We start from the raw sequence: 21,814 nt of genomic DNA on the forward strand, positions 1-21,814 counted from the left end.
TCACTCTCATTAGTAATTTTATCATCATTTAATCATCAATAATTTGCACTTTTCCTATGATGACAGAATAAAACCGAGGGATGGGCGGATGGATTAATGCGTGCACAGATTCTTGGGGAATTAAGATGTCTCATTGTGCAAATAAAGAGAAGAGACAGGAAAATAACACTGTGTCCTCGAAGTGAGTGACTACACGATGAGTACTGTTCATCCTCAACTGGAGCTTGAACCGGGTGGATAGTTTCCTTGTAATTTGTCATCCTCATCCACCGTCTCATGCCCAGCTAGAGGATGCACCATTAATCCACGCTGCTTTAACGCCTTAATCCCATTCATTATCGCTGCCCAAGTTCGGCCAAAGTAGCTCGGCTTTACGTCTTAGTTTCGTTGTCGCTGGGTTATGTCGCTCCTGTTGGTTTTGGAGGGAACACTGACTCACCACAAGTCATTTCGGCCTGGAGTTTAAACATCACTCAGGGCACTCTCTGCGGCTGCTGGATTCATTCGTGACCTCGTTTTTTTTCTCAGGATCTGTCCCCTTTAGTGTGAAAAAAGAGTGTCCTCTCCAGATGTTAATGGCTGAATGCAAAATATGGGAAGTGATGAAGGCATGCAAGGGAAACCAAAAGGAAAAGACTTGGAAAAAAAGACAGTCCAGATATGTAAATGGTGGTTATGGAACCGCTTCGACATCCTCTGCAAACCGAGTTTTAAACAATCATGGTGTAACGGAACCGCTCAACATGTGCCATATTAAAATTGTGGTGAAAACAAATCACATTTCTGCAAGTAACTCCAAAGAAATTAAAAAACGCCCATGTGAATTACATTTCATGAAAGTGACAGTGTGTAATTATCCACTCACTAATTCCAAAGAGAACATTCTTTGGAATAAAATCCTTCAAGAAGCTCTATTTTTAGACAAAATCAACACAGTGCTATATTATGCTATTACCGCTATCATTTACTCAGAGCTGTAAGAAGTACTCAGATCTTGTGCTTTAAAGTGGACCTATCATGCTATATTTGAAAAATATATTGTAGGGCCATACCTATACAAAACATGTCTGTGAAGTTTTTTGCTTAAAATAGCAAACAGATCACCCATTGTAGCCATGCCTCATGCTGCTCATACCCCTCTTTTACAGCCCTGTTCCAAACAGGCTGATTCTGTGACCGTAGCTTTAAATGGAACGGCTGTTGCTGCTAGCGTCACGCAGCTTTCCAATGCCAAGAGAGTTTTCTACCGGGAGAAACTCAGCTAAACGCTGCCGTGATTAAATGCCACATTATGTTCCCAACCACTTCAAGCATTATTTCTGGGGGGAGAGAGAGAGAACGCTCATGAACTGTTAGCGACATATCAATGATTTGTACGGCAAAGTTAGGTTTGGAAACAATATCATTTCCTTTTTGGCGGGCATGCATAACACCGGAGCCTCGCTGCGGGGAAGCTTTGGCGCTGTTCTGAGTTTGTTCTAATCCGTCAAAATGATGGACTGCTTTCAGATTTTTCCGTCATTGTTAAAAAATATCCGTCATAGACGGAAAATATTCTGCCCTGCAGTATACAAAATCATTAAAACTAGCTGCACCTTTACCAGCTTTGATAACACTTTAATGATCAATCATTATAAAACATATCATATATATTATTCTGAAATGGGCCAATCTGTAAAATAAATATTTGTGGTACTAGAATTAAATGTTGATGCTAATACTTGTACTTGAGTAACATTTTGAATGCAGGACTTTTACTTGTAATTGAGTATCTCTACACTGGTACTTTTTTTTTTTACTTAAGTAGAAGATCTGCAAACGTTTTTCACCTCGGAATGTGTCCTTCGTATATCAGTTAGTGTGTGTTCCTAATATATCAGTTAGTGTGTGTTCCTAAGTATGCAAAGAGGACATGTGAGTCAGCTCTTCTGCAGCTTATCATTGCTAACAGTGCCTTCTAGTGGTCGTCCACTGCAGTAAATCCTCTCTCTGTGGATCCTCAGCCTCAGCATGGTTAGACAACATGATGACTTTCAGGGAATGACCGTGTGGCCGTTTATCAAGCCGTGAGTGGACAACCAATACAGTTTCCTGACACTGCGCTTTAACTTGAGGAAGAAAAATCTGCCCTGAAAAAGCTGAAGAGACGGGAATAACAGCTCCCATCCAGCGTTGATTTAGAGTGCATATGTGGGGCAAGTTAGAACACACGCTGAAGCAATCAGGCATTATTCTGCATGCAGGCTATAAAATAATAGAGCCCAGTTGCACTTAAGTTGTCAGGCTGCTGCTTCAAATCTCAAAGTTCGTGACATGTTTCTCCCCCCCCTTTCTTTCTCTCTTTCTTCTGGCTCTCTCTGTATATGTGTGTGAGAGAGAGAGAGAGACAGAGATACATGTTGGTGGAGTTCCCTTCTCACTACATTTGTAAAACAAATTATGTCCAATGGAAGCAACAGGTGCAGGATTTAAAGGTGACTTATAGCCCTGAGCAGGCATGTTAACCAAACAAAAAGCATGGAAAGTGTAAAAAAAAAAATACACATATGGTCATTCCGGTTCTTCTTTTTCTCCAACCATGGATAATGGATAAGGATATTTTTGGGATATTTTTTGATGCAGGCAGGGGCTACTTAGGAGTTCTCTCTTATGCATTTTACCTTTGGGAAAATGGTCAAATTATTATAAATTTGAGAAGTAATTATCATTATTCTCATTATTTAAGCTGCTTCTCCAGGAGAATAATCCCCCTTGTGTAGAAATAAGCGTGTTTGACTTGTTGAAAATATAATTTCTTGCAGTGTGACGCACTTGAAAGCTCTACTATGAATAATATGAATCTACAGACAGTGGAAGCCTGCAGATTGGTCTCTATGCTGAGATGTGTTCACGATACTTTGTGTTACTGTTGTCTCTTGCACCTCGGCATCAGTTGAGCCTTCAGGGTGAAAGAGCGATCCTCCTGCTGCTGAAAAAAAGAGCTGGCCGCCTGCCAAAGAAACAAGTGCCTCCCTTCCCTGCTGTTTAGCGTATTCATAGTTAGGGGTTTGGGCTCGGCTGTTTTTATAAAGGCAAGGCAGCGCTTCAGTTGATCAGTCTGCTCAGGAAACTTCTGCTGGAGAAAGTACTGGAGTCCAAAACCTGAAGAGGAGAGAGATTGTGTGCAGAGTATCCCTTCTCCTGCAGAGGACAACACCTTGGAGAAGAAAAAAGCACATATTTGACTTTTTTTGCAGAGTGCACTGCAGAGCCTGTAATTAATGTTTTTGAAACAGATAGCAACACTCTTCTTGGATAAAGACTATTGGCTTTAGCTTTTTTTAAAAAATCGGATTATCTGACAGAGGCATTGTGCTCATTAGTCTACTTTCCCCCCATCCTCTTCGCATTTGAGGTTTTATGCTAAAACTGAAGAACAATGTTTCTGAGTTTCTGTCTCTTGGTGACATTTATATTGGGGCTGTCCGGGTGCTTGGGCTCATACGTGCCGTGCGAGCCGTGTGACCAGAAGGCGCTGTCCATGTGCCCTCCGGTGCCCGTCGGCTGCCAGCTGGTGAAGGAGCCGGGCTGCGGCTGCTGCCTCACATGCGCCCTGTCTGAGGGGCAGGCGTGCGGCGTGTACACCGGGACGTGCACTCATGGGCTCCGCTGCCTGCCTAGGAGCGGGGAGGAGAAGCCCCTGCACGCGCTGCTCCACGGCAGGGGAGTGTGCACCAACGAGAAAGGATACAAACCTGCGCACCCGCCCATAGGTAAGAGCGCACCGGACCACCGTCTCCATGCATGCTCCGGATCAACTTGTGCAGCGTAAAAGTGCATCATATTATGGGATAAATAATGCCACTATCTAGTTTTTTTTCATCTTAAAACGTTATTATTTTGCAGATATTACATTTGTTGTCATGTGGTTCCCTTCTTTCTCCATGCTGTCTGTCAGAGCGCGTGTTTGACAGATGGTTTGAGGTGCCATATGATTAACTTTTATCCATTGATTAAACTGGCTGCAGGAGCTTATTCCGCCTCAGAAAATGCACCTCAGGTTCATCATCAAGCTGTAACCCTGTTGATTTGGTTGTCGGTTATGAATCATCACATTAGAAACACACAAGGTGGATAAATAGTCCGGGTGTGCGCACGGTGTTTGTGGTTAATCTGTTGCGGGCGGCTGGTCGCTTCGCTGCGGGTAAAACGCATGAGGTGTCCCGGCTGATTTGAGCCTTTGGTGGGGGGCGGCGGCTGTCAAACTGCGGTCTACAGAGACCCAGGAGATCGTAGCTGACAATGATCCAGAAAATATTTCCATGTTAAAGCAGAGCCGATCATTACACGCATTTTTCTCAAGAGGTTTGTTATCCTGATGCCAAAAAAATGTCTAAACACTTAATGAAAAGGTGTGATAGTGTATTTATATAAAGGATATTAAAGGGGAAATTGTTGGAACCCTTAAAGTAGAGCTCATTCTGCTAATTGCCGTCTTTTTAATATCCACTCGTGTAACAAGTGTCTGTCAAACCTCACTATGTTTCCATCCCCGCGCCAGAGCGCATTAGGTTTTTTTTATCTTTCATTTCTCGCCTTTCAAATATCATTCGCACCTTGAGACATGCAGTCTACGGAGGCACGACACGAATACAGAGCGAGTAGATTGACATTGGAAAGAAAGAGGTGCCTCTGCGTAGTTGAAGCTGAATTCAGATCAGATAGGTCTGCAGGTTACCCTCAGAGTCGGATTACCTCTACATTTGTATCAAATCAAATCAAGTTCATTTATAAACGATTTTTGGCCGAGCCAAAGTGCTGTACATATAATAAAAATAGCCTACAGTAGAGACACTTTACAGCAAATACAACAGCACAGATTGTTCAGAATATCAGTATGAGAAAAACGACACCCTCTGTCCTGTATGCGTGAGAGAGACGCGGGAGAAAGACATGGAGATGTTCAGACGGAAAGAGTGGAGGTAGCAGCTTTGAGTGATTTAAGGCATTTCTCGGTGTAGCGGAGAGCTTCACTGTCACTCAGACTTTTAGCAGCTTGTCAACAAGTAGATAAGTAGGTGGTAACCACAAAGGGTTTGGCGACATGCCTCATTCTATAAAATGGGCTCATTTTGGCTGTTGACAGTCATTAGGCCCTTTGCACCCATGAGCCGAACACCTCTCCTTGTAATGCCATTACAGCACAATGATGTTTGTCTGGGACTGCCATTCTTCCAATTGCTCGGAAAAATACAAATGACAGCTAGCAAAGCTAAAATTAACTGATCATTCCCAGTTGTGTGTGTGTGTGTGTGTGTGTGTGTGTGTGTGTGTGTGTGTGTGTGTGTGTGTGTGTGTGTGTGTGTGTGTGTGTGTGTGTGTGTGTGTGTGTGTGTGTGTGTGTGTGTGTGTGTGTGTGTGTGTGTGTGTGTGTGTGTGTGTGTGTGTGTGTGTGCGTGCGTGCGTGCGTGCTCGGGTGTGGCTGTGCATTGTGTGTGATTGTTGTGAATGATGACACCTCGGGCAGCTTTGTCTCACTCCTGCTTTGCACACACACACGCACACGCACACACACACACACACACACACACACAGAATCTGACTTCTTTGTTGGCCCTCAGAGGTAATCAGAGCATCTTTTCATGCCTCTGGCGCTGCATTCATTGCATGGGCGCTCAGTCACAACGCAGTGATTCAGCAGAATGCCTCTGGCCCTCTCTGTCTTCCCTCTAGGGCCTTCTGTCAAGCAGCTCCGCCCGACGGGTACTGGTGAGGTGAGCTTCTGGTTTCCTGTGGTGTGGGGTTGCAGCTGTCTCTGTGTGCTTTACCAGCTGAGCAAAGCCAAACACAGGGAGGAGGAGCTCAAGTGTCGCAGCCTACTAAATATTGACTGGGGCAGCGAAACAATGGGAGAGAGGAATCTTTGCTATCCTACAGCCCTAACCCCCCTCCCTTCTTCACTTGTAGAAGAAAGAGCCCAGGCCATTTCTCTGTGTCCCAGCAGTGCATTAATTCACGTTTTGCTCTTGGACTATGAGCCCAGGGGTTGCTTAGATTGTAAGGCTGTGGGGGCACTCAAACTGTGTTAGCCCCCTTCGGGTGAATCAGACCCGGGAAAGCTTGCCAACAGATATGACTTCATAGCAGCAGGCCCCTCGTCCTTCAAGCTTCTGAAAGGGCCCTATGTTTTAACGGATTGCTCTGTGCCAAGAAACAAAAGATGATTAGGGAGTGCATGGTTCCAACTCAAGAACACTCCACACATACGGGCAGAAATACTATGCCCCTTATTAGCATTGCAACCGGAAACCTGGTGCCTTAACTGACAGCTGTAATATTTTACATTTGTCTTGGCTCTTTACATGTGCATTTTAAACTTGTTGCCAGACAGTTTTCAGACACATTTCCATTGGTATTTACAATCAATCGAGCACATCAAGCGACTGCATACTTTTCAAGAGAACTCTACATATGTATGGCCACACTGCCTTGTCATATCTAAGCAGCATACATAATCGCTTGTCATCACTTTAGTTTAGAAAGCTTTTTAACATTTAGAACCACCATCTGCTTTTTCCATGTCTGCAGCCTCACCGACGCAGCTGGTTATTGCGTCGCAGCCGAGAAACCGAAGCCATTGGTAAAACGCTGATTTTCTCCGACCATACACTCGGGCTAATGACAACCAGCCACCGTGCTCCGGCCCCTGTGGGCGTTGCGTACTCATACAGACATGCCACATTAGATATAGCCAGGTCACGTGTGGCCCCAGCTGCCCGACAGCTTCATGACGGGCTCATGCGAAAGGAAAGACTGTATGTGGCTTTTCATCCGTCTCACCTTGAACATCTGAGATAGCGCAGTGAAAGCTTAGCATGCTGCAACTGATCTGTTGCAGGTGCTTGGGAGAATTATTAGAAAGGTCACTTTGTCGAGGACTTCAAGATAGAAAAGAAGCATGCAATTGGTGTAAAATGCGACGCCAAGAAAATAAAGAGGACCTGGTTCCTTAGATGTGACATTGATACCATTGTATAACTGCTTTTGTCTGCACATAGCATTAGGTGCATGGCCATAGGGTGTACAGCAGTAGAGCTGTCGCTGGCAAACGCATAACCTTTTTGGCACACTTGCCTGATTTCTCCCTGTAAAACTTTACAGTGGTATTTGTACAGCTTATTGGTCACTGACACCTAGCCTGCTGGTGGCACCAGCTGTGGAAGAAATCAGCACTCACTGTAGTCTTTCTATGCTATAGAAGCATGTGATTCAATAAGCACAGGGATGGCCTCATGCTGGGCTCACGTGTTAACCTGACCTGAGTACTGTAACCCTGCAACCAACACCTTAAGGGCTGTTCTACAAAACTAGTTCCAAAAGCCAGGCTTTCTTTGCCTTAGCTAGCTCGGAGATATCGGGAGCAAGGATCGTTGGTTCTTCGATCCTGATTGCTGCCTACTTTCGATTTAAAACAATAAAGTCATTATTTTACCACTTGATTGTCCCTCATTGCCTCTCGTTCATTTCTAACGTACGAACGCATATTCGTCAGCACTTATACTTTTAAACAAAGTATCAATAGACTAATCCCTGCAAACCAGGACTACACTGATGACTGTTCATCTGGGTACAAACATCTAATCAGAAGGCATGGGGATGACGGGTTCATTATCATTATCGAAAGACTCCAGGTTCCATTTCAGCATCAACCACATGTCCAGAGTATCTCAAGGTCAGAGCTTGGTCCGATACTTGCTACTAATTGATTCATGATTCATTCACAATTTTGCCAACTTTGAAGCCATAGTCTCCCTTCGCATTGGCAAACAGCACCACAAGCACAGGGTACAACACTTTAAATGATGCATTCTCTTGTTTAGCTTGCCAGATCTTTCTCATCTAAGTGCCCAGAGTGACCCTTAGAAACCATCCGTTTGCCAAAGTCCAAAGATGGCAAACATGCTCTTGGTCATTAGCATGCACGCTTGAGAAGAACTTTGTAGAAACCAGGCCAGGCCAGGCCAGGGCATCAGTTGTTGAAAAGAGAACACAGTTGTTTCCTGGACTCTAATCTAGGTCCACTCAGATGGCACATATTCATCAAGCTAACGTTCGCCATATCCAACACTGTTGGTATGAAGGGCAACCGTGGTAAAAGTCTCCATATTGAGGCAAGGCAGGATTGAAGGCAAGACCTAAAAGTTCTTGTAAATTACAACCAGAAGTTCTAAACTCTCGCCAAAATATATATATTTGTTATGCCACTGTAGGGATATAACATTGTTGCACCCAGCAATTGTGTTGTGGTGAAGTTGACCCAAAAAGAGGTTGTGTCCATCCATGTTACTTTAAAAAAAAAAAAAAAGACATTGCTAGGAATGTACAGTAGAATTAATATGCACCTCTCCCTGATTATGTGATTTTCACATGACCGGGTTGCAACATGAACCAAGCTTTTATCAGCGCAAGCTGTAAATCAAATCAAATCAAGTTTTATTTATATAGCACATTTATAAACGATTTTTGGTGGAGCCAAAGTGCTGTACATATAATAAAAATAGCCTACAGTAGAGACACTTTACAGCAAATACAACAGCACAGATTGTTCAGAATATCAGTATGAGAAAAACGACACCCTCTGTCCTTAGACCCTCTGTCCTTAGACCCTCACATCGTACAAGGAAAAACTTCCAGAGAAAACCCACAGTTTAAGGGGAACAATGGGAGAAACCTCAGGGAGAGCAGCAGAGGAGGGATCCCTCTCCCAGGACGGACAGACGTGCAATAGATGCCGTATGTAAATCGAAGAGATAATACATTTTACAGCATATAGACCGAATGTTAGGAAATGCATGTATCTGTAATAAGAAGATGAATCCACGAGGATGTCAGCTACAATCCTGAGGAAGCCATCAGGGAAGCAGCATGGCGAGACCCAAGGCAGGACCGCAGAGACAGGTTCAGCCACGACCCGAAGTCCACGACTTAATCCAGAACTCAGGATAGAGGATCCAGGACACAGGACTACAGCAAGAGGATCAGCCTCGACTCCGGATCCCGGCGTAGATATAGATACAAAACAAGAAAAAAGATTTGGCTGGGTTAATCGGAACAAGAGAATACACAGACACAGACAGAGAGGGAAAAGGTCATTGGATAAAAGTTATTCTTGATAACCCTCTAGAAAGATCTCATGAACTTCCCCACTCAATCTATCAAGACCCGAGCAGTTCTATTAGATATAGATAAGAAACAGAGATAGGGAGCACAACAACCTATCTCTTCGTCAGATGCACTCCCCCGCTTATCTAAGCGACTCTGTACCCCGTTACCCTCTACAAGGCCATAGACCAGCAGAGGGAAAATGGGGGGTGGGTAAGGGTAAACAGGTCAGAAAGTTTGCTTTCAGCATTTCCCTCTTGGAAATATTTTGCATCCTCTCATAAATCCTGTTTTGTGATTTACAATCCTTGAATTGTTCTTGTTGCTATTTATACCGTGCATTCAGAAAAGCAGGAAACCTTTTGATAGCAACAAACATATTATGTGTGCACAATACCATGGGAAGAGTTATTTCCTGCATTTTTCAGAAGCTGCCGGAGACCACGCACTGGGTCCAACAACTGAGATTCCATGGCAACAAAAGTACATGAGGGTCAAAAACATAAGTCCCTTGCAGTCGGGGGTGATCAAAGATGCAACTCATGGACACAGCATTTGATGAAGCCCATATGTTCCTACATCTCCAACTGGTTTGGAATAGTCTGTCTTCTCATGTAACCAGGCTTTGTGCACTGTTGTCAGATGTGCACAGGGTGTATCTTATCTGTCATGAAAATGAAACTGACCATCCATGTAGGGACTCCAGAATTGTTACTGACCTTGTCATTGTATCTGCAAATTATTCTGCTACTGAAGAGTTTTAGCAAAGTTTACATTTACCCCATGTTTCAAAAGCCTCTAGGACCTATATTCCTTTGGTCATTGGAACTTCACTTTTGTGCAGCTGTGAATGCATCCTCTGTGACTTGCACAACTCTTCTGGTTTGTTCACACCTCCCTTTCTGCTCTAGAAACTGCAGGGCTATCAGGCCATGACCTTGCTTTCAAATATTAAGTAGCGGAGGCTGTCTGAGGCGGAAGGATGGTTTACTCATGCTTCAAGTGACACAGGCCCACAGGCTCATTTGTTCCTACATTATCTTGTCTTACCCCCTGTTGAGATTAATCGGGACATCTATTCAACCGTCTCTTATGTCTTGTAAAGATGTAATATCAGATGCAAGCGCACTTAATCAAAGGCAGGGTATAACAGTGTTGTAATGGTTGGAAGAGGGATAACGAAAGGTGGGATAATCTATTGTCTGGTAATACTTTTTTTGCTGTATTGTTAGGTTATGGAGGAGAGGAAAATCTAAAGACGAGGGAACTTATCTTTCATGCCTGGACTGTTGCCGGTAAGAAACTTGGAATACTCATGAAGCATAATTGTGTGCAGATGTTAATTTTTAAACAGAGAAGTATCAGGTGCACCTCCTTTGGCTACTCTGCTCCTCTCGTCCTAGTGAAATGTTTAGCCTGAGCAGAGAGGGGAGAGAGATAGCAGCTCAGCTTTGGGCTCAGCTGAATGGCAGAGCTGCACATGACTCGGCTCACTTGGCTCCTGTCCAGCGTCTTGGCTGAGTTTCAGGAGTTAAACACAGACCCTCTAAGCCTCGTTTACAAGCTGGGTACCCTCAGCATGGAAAAACTGAGTTTTTGTGGCTGCGCCGGAGAGCCTACTTCAGAAAAGATGAATTTGGTGATTTTATGAGTGTAGGAGAAAAAAAGTCAAACATCATTGTCTTCAGAAAAGCTGCTTTGTTTTTAAAGATCGAGACAAAAACCCTTTTTCTGTCCTTACACCATTCTAAACGTGAGTGACTTGTAATATGATAGAGAAATAGATAGGTACAGATATTATTAATCCCAAATTGGGAAATTGTTTTGTCAGAGGAGCATTTTGACAGTTAATGTACAAGAATTACAGAAATGTCTGTAACAAAAGAAACTCATATATTCAGAAGACTATCTAAACACTATACAATATACAGATTATAAGAATACTCTCAAATATACCAATCTACTCAACATATACAAATAGTGTACTTTATACATAAGAAAATAGTTTGCAGTTTTTTTAATTAAAAGTAAAATATATCCTGTGAGGTAAGGTGGATAAAACTGATGTGGCACGGCTGGACCTTTATTAGTCTGGCCATTTATATGCTCAAATTAGATTACAAATGAAGCAAGAATGCATGTAAAAAAATAACGCCGCAAATATTTTTCAACAGCCAAATATGTGGCATTTTAATCAAGCAGTTATTGGACTGGGCGGCTGAAATGAAGAGTTTTTCCACAGTGGTCACAGCCCCGGCGTGCATCGGAATGCTTGTTTGACGTATTTATTTATAGCGAGTAATAGCCTCGTACTCTGAGCGGGGGAGACACAAGGACATATCTAAACACAAACCAAGGCCTGCCAAGTCATGAGTTGTGCGATTAATTTCAAAGAGACGGCAGTTCAGCGCAGAAGCCAAAGACCCAATTCTGGTAATCACCCTGCCCCCCCCCCCTCTTCCCCTCCCACAGACTCCAGACGCTCATGCTGTGTCAGGCTCTTTGAACATCAGTTTCACGGAGCCCGTGTCCTTGTTACGTCTCAGTGCCTTTCTCTATGGTGGCTGTGTACTAACAGGCCAGTCAGCAAAGTAATGGCAACAATCGTATTACCCGTGTTTCTCTTTCTCGTCCGTATACAAGTATGTCTCTCAGCAGCAGTTGGCCTATAGTCAGTAGCCAACATTCCTCTCTGGTTCAGTGCGTCTGGCCGTGTGCACCACGGCGGGTTTCCTTGTCAGATAAAAATAACCAGGGTCATCCACTGGCACCGTGGCTTCAGCCAGTTGGGGCCTGGCAGAGTCCCCACAATAACTCTGTACTTATGGTACAGCTAAGCCAGGGGGGGGGGGGGGGGGGCGGGGAGCTCAGGGCTTCTTTCTGTGCCCTCAAAGAACCTCTGGTTGGGGGTCCAAGATTAAGAGGCTGAGCCCCAAACATAGGAGTAGGGGGGGGATAAAGGACCTAAACCTGTGAACATCCTATCAAGAGACTATAGTGCCCCCTGGAGGAGCTGATCTTACGTCTAAGAGGCGCATACAATGGGACAGAAATGTGAAAGCATTTATATGAGTCCACGGAGCAACTGGATTTTCCTCAGCTTGACATTTCAATCAGTGTAATGTGGGCCACGTCGCTGCAAAGTTACCACACTCCGAGGCCTAAGTCCCTGTTGCAGTGTTCCAGATCACGTGTTAGCTAATCTTCCAGATACTCCAATGCAACATATGATGCAGTTTTCCAAAGTTGACATGTCATTACATTACATGTCATTTGTTAGACACTTTTATCCAAAGCGACTTACATACATTCAGTTCTGTGGTCAATCCCCACAGGAGCAATTTGGGGTGAAGTATCACCAGGGAGGGAGTTGAGCAGGTTTCACGTTTTAAATAGTTGGGGATTTATTTTGATGCTCAGTTAGGCTGGGCCCATCAGGTGGATCAGGTATGCTCAAAGATAAGCCAGCGCCTGCATTTCCTGCGTCGGCTCAGGGTTCATGGAGTGGATACATGCATCATGTTAATGTTCTACAGGGCAGCAATTGAGTCTATTATTCGTTATGGCATCACAACATGGTTTGGTAACTTGTCAGTTCAATCTAAATCACAACTCCAGAGCTTGATAAAAAGGGCTGGAAAAATAATTTGCATGCTTCCACCATCCTCTCTTCAGGAGGTATTTGAGGAGATGGTGAGAAAGCAAGGCCGTAAAATCACATGCGACCCCAAACACATCCTGTATAGAGAGTTTGAGTTGCAGAAGGTATAGATTACCAAACTGTAAATTGAACAGGTATACGTTTTCCTTTGTTCCGCTGTCACTCAAGCTGCTGAACAGTCAGAAACAATTGTGATTATGTTGTTGGGAGGTACAATGTTTACAGTGTAGTTTGTGCAATCGAGAAGGTTAACTAGGGGAAGTGCATTATGTGTAAATAGGTATGGACACAATAGGGATGTGTGCAATCTGACAGACACTATGCATAGGTGCAATTTGATTATGCATGTGCAATAGGGAAAGTTCTGTACCTGTATGTTTCTTGTTTGTTTCTTTGCCATGTGATATGTGATCTCTGTTCTGTGTCTATGACTGATTGACCTGAATGTTTTATGTGTATTATCTCGATGCCCAAAACACATTTCTCCTAAGGGAGACAATAAAGCTCTATCTTATCTTAAGTGTCTCAGGGACACAACAACATGCTGACTGCAGTGGGACTCGAACTTGCTATCCCCTGATTCGAAGTCCAGCACACTAGCCACTGAGCAACAGCCTCATAGTTGTAGAGATATGTATGCTTACAAATATTTGATATATCTGTGTTTATGTGCGACCTTAACTGACTTTAAGACCAAAAGGAAATCTCTGTTGTTATGGATGCAGACCAGCGCTGAGTGGTCTTACATGGAAGGACGTTTTGCATGACTTTTCAGATGTTTTAAGAGGTAGAATAAGGAGATTGGGAGGTAAAACTCCTGTGTGAGCTGTAGGAGTTCATCAGATGTCAATGTCCCCTCCTCCATAAACAAATGGCAAGCAACAGTTGGTGGCACAGACCCTGGGAAAAGCACCAGAGATTTATGGTAGAGGACCAACTAGCTGCAGAACCTTTTCTAAATTATGCAGATAGCATTTTTTTTAAGTGACTGTTAAACATTGTAAACATAAATCCTACATCAACATTCTACTGGTTCCTCGTAATACTTAATTACAGGTCTATGATGACTATAATTAGTTAAGACATTATCCTTTCCAGAGACATTTTTCATTCCTGAATTTTATGTTCTTGTTCAAATAAAATTGTAAGACTTGTTTCATCATGAAATAATGACGCTAGGGATTAAATAAACGAACACAGGGGAAATTCCCAGCAAAGTGGGGAACAGCTCTATTTTAAATATAGATTTAAGGAACTTAACGGTGAGTTTGGTGTTAACCATTTTCATGGCTCTAGTCAATTACAAACTTACATTTAGTCATTTGTGTTTACAGCTTATGGAGATTAACGTGAGGCAGTTTTATTAAATCCATTCAAACCCCTTTTTAATTTCCAAAAGAGGGCAGGCATAACAAGCCAGCCAGTGGGAAACACTTTTCATATTATGTGTTATACACATATTAACGCAAATGCATTAATGTAAAGCTGAAGCTTGGTTGTGGGTTTAAAACTGTGACATTGATTGACCGTTTTGTATTTGCTCTGCTGCAGATCGTGAGTCTCGGGAGCATGAGGACACCATTACCACAGAGATTACAGAGGAGCTGCAGCCTGCTAAAGTGCCACTCCTTCCCAAAGACATTGTGAACAGCAAAAAAGTCCTCGCGCTGCGCAAGGAGCAGAGGAGGAAGCTCGGCAAGCAGCGCTCCATTGGCTCCCCCATGGACTACTCCCCTCTGCCCATCGACAAGCATGAGCCTGAATTTGTAAGTTTTCATTGTCAGTTTGAGCCTTTATCATAATGGTGTACTGTAGGTTGAACTACTTTGCAGACTCCTAATAGTAGTATCTTAGCAATGAACACCTTCATTGTTATATCTATAAGTGCTTTTAATTTGAGTTTTGAATTACTAAGGGTTTGTTTCATCCCCTTTGCTCACTATTTGTAACCCAAATCTGTCTTTCCTCAAAGGGTCCATGCCGGAGAAAACTGGATGGGATCATTCAGGGAATGAAGGACACTTCTCGTGTAATGGCCCTGTCTTTGTACCTTCCCAACTGTGACAGAAAAGGTTTCTTCAAACGCAAGCAGGTGGGTTTGCTTCAGAAAAGTCTTTACACTTAGAAGGCTTTCCAAAATAGTTTGGGATTTTGCATCGATATTGTTGTCTTTTTTTTCACCCTCTTTCCAAGTACTGTACCTAAAAGGTCACACCAGCATTTACAAAAAATGTCAGTTAGTTTGCTTGCATTGGCAAGCAAAATAAATTAGCTAAATTGTTTGTTCTATTAACTGTTGGTCATTGACCTGTTAGAAACCAGTCAAGGAGCTTCTTACCTTGTTAGCTGGCTGATAGTTTGCTTGCAAGCTACTGTAGATTTAAAGAGCTTTTGTGGCCGCCATTGTGACTAACTAGTGCAAACATGTTGGTTAGCTGGCTAGCCTGTTAGGTACAAACGTTTAAAAACTAGCAATTCAGGAAGTAACTAAAGCCACATTTCCACTGCATGATATGACTTAGCTTAACTTAACTCCACTAGCTATTACATGGTTCACCATAAGCAAAAGTTGTCTATACTCCCTATTACTTCTTTGCTACCATCTCAGTCCAGTCTCCAAGCAAGCTTTGTGGATGCCAGATGGTGAAGTTTAAAGACTGCAGACCACCAAGTCAAACTTCACTGGCTCAACCAGGGCCAAAACTCGCCAGTTCTGAATAGCCAAGTTACCATCAATAGTGATTGGATTGAAGATCTATTAAAGGCCGTTTTCATGGAGCACATCTATAGCAGGAGTAGCAATAGCAATAAGGACATAATCCCCAATAGAAAAAAGGACCTGGCACAAAAAGTGAGTTGAGTCGAGCGAAGCAAAAACCATTCAGTGGAAACGCCATATATGCTACCAAGCTACTAGCAAAGATGTGCAAATAAACTTTGCTGCACCATTTTCTAGATCTTTACCCTTTGCACGTTTTCTAACATTTTCACCTCACTAGATCACAACTATAATTTTGTTTTCTGTCCCACAGTGCAAGCCATCCCGCGGACGCAAACGAGGCATCTGCTGGTGTGTGGACAAGTACGGCATTCAGCTCCCCGGCACAGACTACAGCGGCGGAGACATTCAATGTAAAGACCTGGAGAACAGCAACAACAACAACGAGTGAAAAGGGGAGGACCACCCTTGACCCCCACCCCCCCGAACCCTAACCACCACGTGACCCAGGGCCCACGCCTCCCCTCTGTATCACATCTGTATGCTCCGCCCTCCATTCACTTCAAGATTTTTTCAAGTTGAAAAAAAAAAAAAGGAAGAAAAAAATCCAAACGAAAGAACAGGCTGAAAAAAAGACACCTGTATTTGTTTTCTTTTATATTCTTGTTTTGACCAAGTACTCATCTCTGAATGAGCGGAACAGTCCCAGAAGATTTACTCGATCCCTTGAATCTTGCCCATGGGACCCCTTTGTCTGAGGCGGGTCCCCTGGTTGCAGATCAATGAAAATATATGCACATTACGGAAATATTTGTATGGAAGCTGGGGGTTTCAATACTTGTATGATGTAAAATTATCGCAAAATCATTGTGAAGAAAAAAATGTATCAGGCACATGGGTTGAAAACAGATCCGTTTTAGACTGTGCAACATGATGCCACTGTGGAACTGAAAATTGGCAGAGTAATTGGGTTTTATTTGAAAAGGAACAAATAATAGATAGGGATATGCTGTAACAGTTGACTCTATCTGGGTATGTGGTTTTGTCAGAGCACTTATGAATAGGGGAACCTGCTTAGATATGTATAACTTCACAAAATGATGCGTGCATGAATGCGTGGATGTGTACAGTGCGTGCGTGTGGTATGTATCCGCCTGTGTTGGTGAATGATGGAGTGAGCCTACTATGAAAAGAATGTCCTTTTTTTTTCTTTCTCTTTTGTTTGATTTTGTCACAACAAGTATTGATAGCGCTTGAAGTAGTCTCGGGGCTGGCCTTCTCTTTAACCGATGTAAAGTTTTTCTCGGGGACAGTGATTGGTGGAAACAAAAGAGTAAAGCAGATGGTCACAGATGAACCTATGTTAAGTGGCTCTTCGACAATGTAGCTAGCCTGATATGCCAACTGTGCCTATTGAAACAGACACTGCCATGCAGGGCGACACAGAGCTCAGAGTCGGGCCAGTTGCTTCTCTGATCCAGTTTTGTGAAGTGTAGTTTTGTATGGTTTTTGTTTGTGCTGTTTTCTTTGCCTTCACTTTTGAGCCATGTTCCTTATCAAGTGGTTTCCCCTCAGTACTGCTTCTACAGTGTAACCATGGTGTATTACTTTTAAATATAGTTATTGAATGTTGTTTTTTTTCCTGTAGAAACATAGTATGACAACAATGTAATTGTGCTTGGAACAAAAAATATGTTAGCCTGTAAAGAATTTGAATAGGTCCTTGTAGCCTTGTCAGGAGAATGACCCAGAGTCTTTAGACTACAAGGCGGTCAAACAAACTAACACTCTGCAACCCTTTGCTAACATGCTTCCATGCTAAGGCTATATATCTAAAGGGAGCATGATTTAAGTAGAAAGGTTACAGGTTATAACAGGGTCATTAAGTAGAGTTGTTCTCTGTGTGCAAGTCACAGTGCCTTCCTTCATGCAAATACATTTAAATAGTGACGTGAAAGTGACATGGATATCAAACGGGGCAATTTCCTCTTTAGGACAGCCAGCCTGTGCCAGGGCTGATACAGCGATCAAGAGGTCTAGGTTTTAGTTCTGGTTAGGAGAAGAACAATGAATGTCCTGTAAATGGCGTCAGCAAAACATAGCAAATCCATTAGTAATCTTTGTACCTCGGGGCAATTCTGGATAAGAATGATGTTTGGGGAGATGCTGTGTTAGCACACTCAGTTAGCCTCCCTTAACTCTTTCTTTGACAACCAATAAGCTATGATTCTTGCTTTTTTCATGTAAATGCCAATGTATATGATTGCCAGAGAGGGGAAGCCAATGGATGTTGAATCAAGTATTTCAGAAACGCTATGTACATCCTCAATGGCTTCCGGTTGTGAATATTTTATCAAGGTTCTTTGCCCCACTTCCAACACCAAATCCCCACTACCACTTTCGAAAAAAGAAAAAAAAAGCAGCTTGCACTTATTTCAGTTACTCATTATTGATATTTACACACAACGACGTCCTTAGATGTGGTATCATGAAGTTGGTGGAACGGAAAAAAAGTAATACAAAAAACAGCCACAAAAGCTAAATGTTGGGTTATCTTGTGCTTACCTTTTTAAAGGTGGTGCTTTGAGGTGATTTTTGTCGACAGGGGCTGTGCAGCCCATGCCTGGGACCTCCAATACAGCAACATCCTTTAGGGAAAAATAGATTTAAAGTAACAAGCAGCTAGAGATGTTCTCATGGCCAATTGCACAGAGAGTTGAGATAAAAGAGACGGAGGGGAAAGGGAAGAAGAAGAGTGAGCGCCATGGGCCTAGCCAGTTCCCCAATATGGGGTCACCAATTGCATGACATTAGAAACAGTTAGCAGGACAGTTGACAGGAACCACGGAAATCTGGGGAATACAATACTTTAACTAGGAAATATCTGGGACCATTCACTGTCCGGATCAATCATCTGTGTGAATACTTCAATGTTCCATGTGTTTCTTTAATCTGTTGTTTGGATTGCAGGTGGAGGTTCAGGCTTAAAAAAGTATAATAATGACTTCCTGTTCCCCACGCCTGTTTGCGAGTAGTGACTTCCTCAGGTTTCTCCTACTTGGTTTAAACTCATATTTCATACTTTTGTAGTACAGTAACAACAATACAAAACAACTTTTTTCTGAGTACATAACACTTTCTGGATGTAATGGGTCAATACAATTGGTTTTCATAATTTGGTGATCACTGGCTTGTAAAACGGACCCATCGGTGGCAGGAGGACAGTGGGAAATAAAAATGGTCAGTATTTGGAACTACATAAAACGAATAAGAAAAAAAAAAGAGGAAAAATCTCAAATTATTAAAGTGAATATCACTGTGTAATATTTATTCAACTTGTAATTTATGTACTCTTTTAACCTTTGTCTTTGTTATGACAAAGCATTTATTTAAATAAAGTTATGTATTCATTTAAGAACTCTGGTGAGGTTTCTTATTTCTGTTGGTGGCTTTTTTTCAAGACGGGCCACTGAAATGGCTTGAAAAGTACAGTTTGGAGTACAATTATCCTGCTAGTAAGCACTGACTAATCTCTGAGGCACGAGCTGATAAACCTCTTAGACATACGTCTGAGACACCCAGGCTAGCCCACAAGGATCTCATGCAGCATGCAGGATGTGACTTTATAAAGCCTCGCCCGAGGGCAAGTCACCTGGTTTTCAACACCATAGTCAGAAAAGATTGCACAGGAACAAGGAAGTCATTTAACATGAGTTTGAACTTCAAGGGGGGGGGGGATAACATCTACTGGGACCAGCTCACTATTCAAATGACTAGGAAGAAGGGATTTGTAGCCCTGGGGGGAATTCATCATGTTATGGAAAACCTTTATTACAACTTAAGGCAGAATGGACTCCTCTGAGGCACGTCCATTCATAAAGACATGCACTAAAGCCTAAAGTGCATACATAGACACAAGGTGTGTAGGCAGAAAAGCTGTAGAATGTCTGGTAACATAGCTATTGATGATATGGTAAGGCTAAGGTAAACCCACTCACAAAGCCATATGTTTGCAACAGTGCATTAAGGCCATTGTAGGCTTGGAGAAGAATAATTGCAGATCTGGGGGAAGGGTTTCATATTTTTATAAAAAACTCACACATTTTAGAGAAAACAAATCTAATATTCTCAAGGATTGTGGTGAAGTGTGTTTCCTTGAGAGAAATACACAAATGTTATGACATTCATATCAGAAAAGTTTTGTCGTTTTTACTTATATTAATCTATGAAAATATACAAGTTATAATAATTGAATTTACACTCTGAAAGTTATCCCCCCACCTTTGATCCTTTAAAAAAAGCACCAACAAATGTATTACTCTATATATCTGTTTTACATATTGTCCAAATATCCATTTAAAAAAACATGTTGCATGTAATGTACAATATACACAAATGATATCAGCTATCTATTTTAAATTCCTTCAGCATGCATAGACACTCTAACCCTAAGGATAACATTTGGAAGGGATCTAGGAATCTTTGTGTGCATCTCCACAGGGGGATGTCAGGTAATTTTTCATTCCCGTATGGATTCCAGGAAGTGACAGAGTTGGACTTTTCTTTTTGGGGGGCCACTAAAGTCTTTCCCTGGGGAGCTCAGGACTTTGACCAACTCCAGATGTGGGTGAGTGCAGCGGGGCATGAAAGGGTGGAGGGCCCGGCAGACCCTGAGCAGCGAGCAGATCAAGGCTGCCGTAAAGGTTGTTGTGGTGTGCGTACATGCAGAAGGGAGGGCACAGACTTTGACTTCGGGGGAGAAGGAAACATGTGTAGAAGATTTGATTTGCGAGGCAGTGAACATGACAATTACTATTTGCCTTCAAAGAAACTGACAACTGCACTTAGGACTTCAAAGCATTTATGCCCCTTTTATGACATAATTAGGCCAACAACGTCGGATGGCTCCATCTGACATCGACTCACGCACCTCACTCCTTCAAAACCCCAGTCCAAATGCCACGCGGACCTCAACTTTTCTCTCCCCTCAGAATGTCTGTAAATATGTGAAAAACAAATGCTCAGTCTGTAAAATCACATGCATCAGATTTGTAGATTGTTTCATTTGCTTGTGCATCGTTTTGCCCGTGGCCCATATCATTAAATGTGACTTTTAGTAACAATGCGTTTCAAGACATGGGGGGTGGGGGGGAATTAATAAAGTTGACCATCTACTTCAGCTTTGGTAAAATGAACTTACCAAAGCTGAAGTAGATGGTCAACTTCATTCATTTTCTTTCCGTTTTACTGATTTTAATCGCTATACGCTGCTCTCTCTCATCTCCTCTTCACTTCTGGGTGAAAACTACACTTTTCGCGTCACACGTACTTACAGTCAATCAGCTCTCTGAATTATGAGATGACGTTTGGAAGGTATGCCAGCAGTATGCCCCACTGGTGATTATTTTTTTGCCGCACACATTGAATAGAAAAATACTCTGAGCATGCACAGTGTAGTTTTTACAGCAACCATTCATTTCTACAGCAGAGAGAGGGGCTTGCCCCACATTGTTCAACACGGCTCAATAGGCACACTGTGGACACTAATTGGAAGAACTCAGACTAAAACAGCAATATACAGACGAATCAGATGACTAAACATGATCTTGAAATACATTTTAACTAGGGCCGGGACTTTAACGCGTTAATTAAGATTAATTAATTACACAAAAATGAACGCGTTAAAAAAATTAACGCATTTTAATCGCACAGCGGAACGTTTCTCACTGGATGAGTTTCAGGCGTACCGATTATACTGGAGCACCAACTAACGTTCATGACTTCAGCATGGGACTTCAAACAACAACAAACCACGGTGAACAATAGTCAAACATGAACGAACAAGCTGATGAGACCGCTTTGGTCGGCCCCGTGGATGAGAAATTTTGTTTTAAAAAACGGACGGATGGAAGCGTCGATAAGAGCACGGTTGTGTGCAAATTATGCAAAAAAGAATTTGCATATCACCGCAGCACATCAAGCCTAAAGTATCACCTAAATGCAAAGCATGTAGCAGCTAGCGTGGACGTTAGCCCGACTCCGAGTGCAAGGAACCACACCCTGACCCAACCCACACTCAACCAGATGACTGGTTTCAGGGCCAGGATAAGTAAGTCCACATCTGAGAAAATAACCAACTCCCTGGCTCACTGGATTGCACTCGACTGTAGACCACTTGGAGTAAAATCCATGTGAAAATTGCTTCTCACTGTTCTCAGGTCAAATATGTATATTTGATTAAAAATGCGATTCATTTCGATTAATTAATTACAAAGCCTCTAATTAATTAGATT

At 42.6% G+C, this 21,814-nt stretch overlaps 1 protein-coding gene across 2 annotated transcripts; it reads left to right on the forward strand.

Moving 5' to 3' along the window:
* Nucleotides 1-3,083: 3,083 nt before the first annotated feature.
* igfbp5b (insulin-like growth factor binding protein 5b) lies at nt 3,084-18,939 on the forward strand. 2 transcript variants are annotated; one of them, XM_034109832.2, is made up of 5 exons: nt 3,084-3,752; nt 10,374-10,436; nt 14,354-14,568; nt 14,775-14,894; nt 15,835-18,939. In XM_034109832.2, exons 1-5 carry the CDS (start codon nt 3,419-3,421, stop codon nt 15,970-15,972), a joined length of 870 nt encoding a protein of 289 aa, XP_033965723.1. In that variant the 5' UTR covers nt 3,084-3,418; the 3' UTR covers nt 15,973-18,939. The 2 variants fall into 2 exon arrangements, with proteins under 2 accessions (XP_033965723.1, XP_033965724.1); XM_034109833.2 differs by lacking the exon at nt 10,374-10,436.
* The last annotated feature ends 2,875 nt before the right edge of the window (nt 18,940-21,814 follow it).

Source organism: Pseudochaenichthys georgianus, chromosome 21 (genome assembly GCF_902827115.2).
Source record: "Pseudochaenichthys georgianus chromosome 21, fPseGeo1.2, whole genome shotgun sequence".
In the NCBI taxonomy this organism is placed as follows: domain Eukaryota; kingdom Metazoa; phylum Chordata; class Actinopteri; order Perciformes; family Channichthyidae; genus Pseudochaenichthys; species Pseudochaenichthys georgianus.

Excerpts from the sequence above, each read along its gene's own strand:
- igfbp5b (XM_034109832.2), top strand. The coding sequence starts at position 3,419 with ATGTTTCTGAGTTTCTGTCTCTTGGTGACATTTATATTGGGGCTGTCC. Across the intron at positions 14,569-14,774 it reads ACAAGCATGAGCCTGAATTT|GGTCCATGCCGGAGAAAACT; the intron begins GTAAGTTTTCAT and ends CTTTCCTCAAAG. Across the intron at positions 14,895-15,834 it reads GTTTCTTCAAACGCAAGCAG|TGCAAGCCATCCCGCGGACG; the intron begins GTGGGTTTGCTT and ends TCTGTCCCACAG.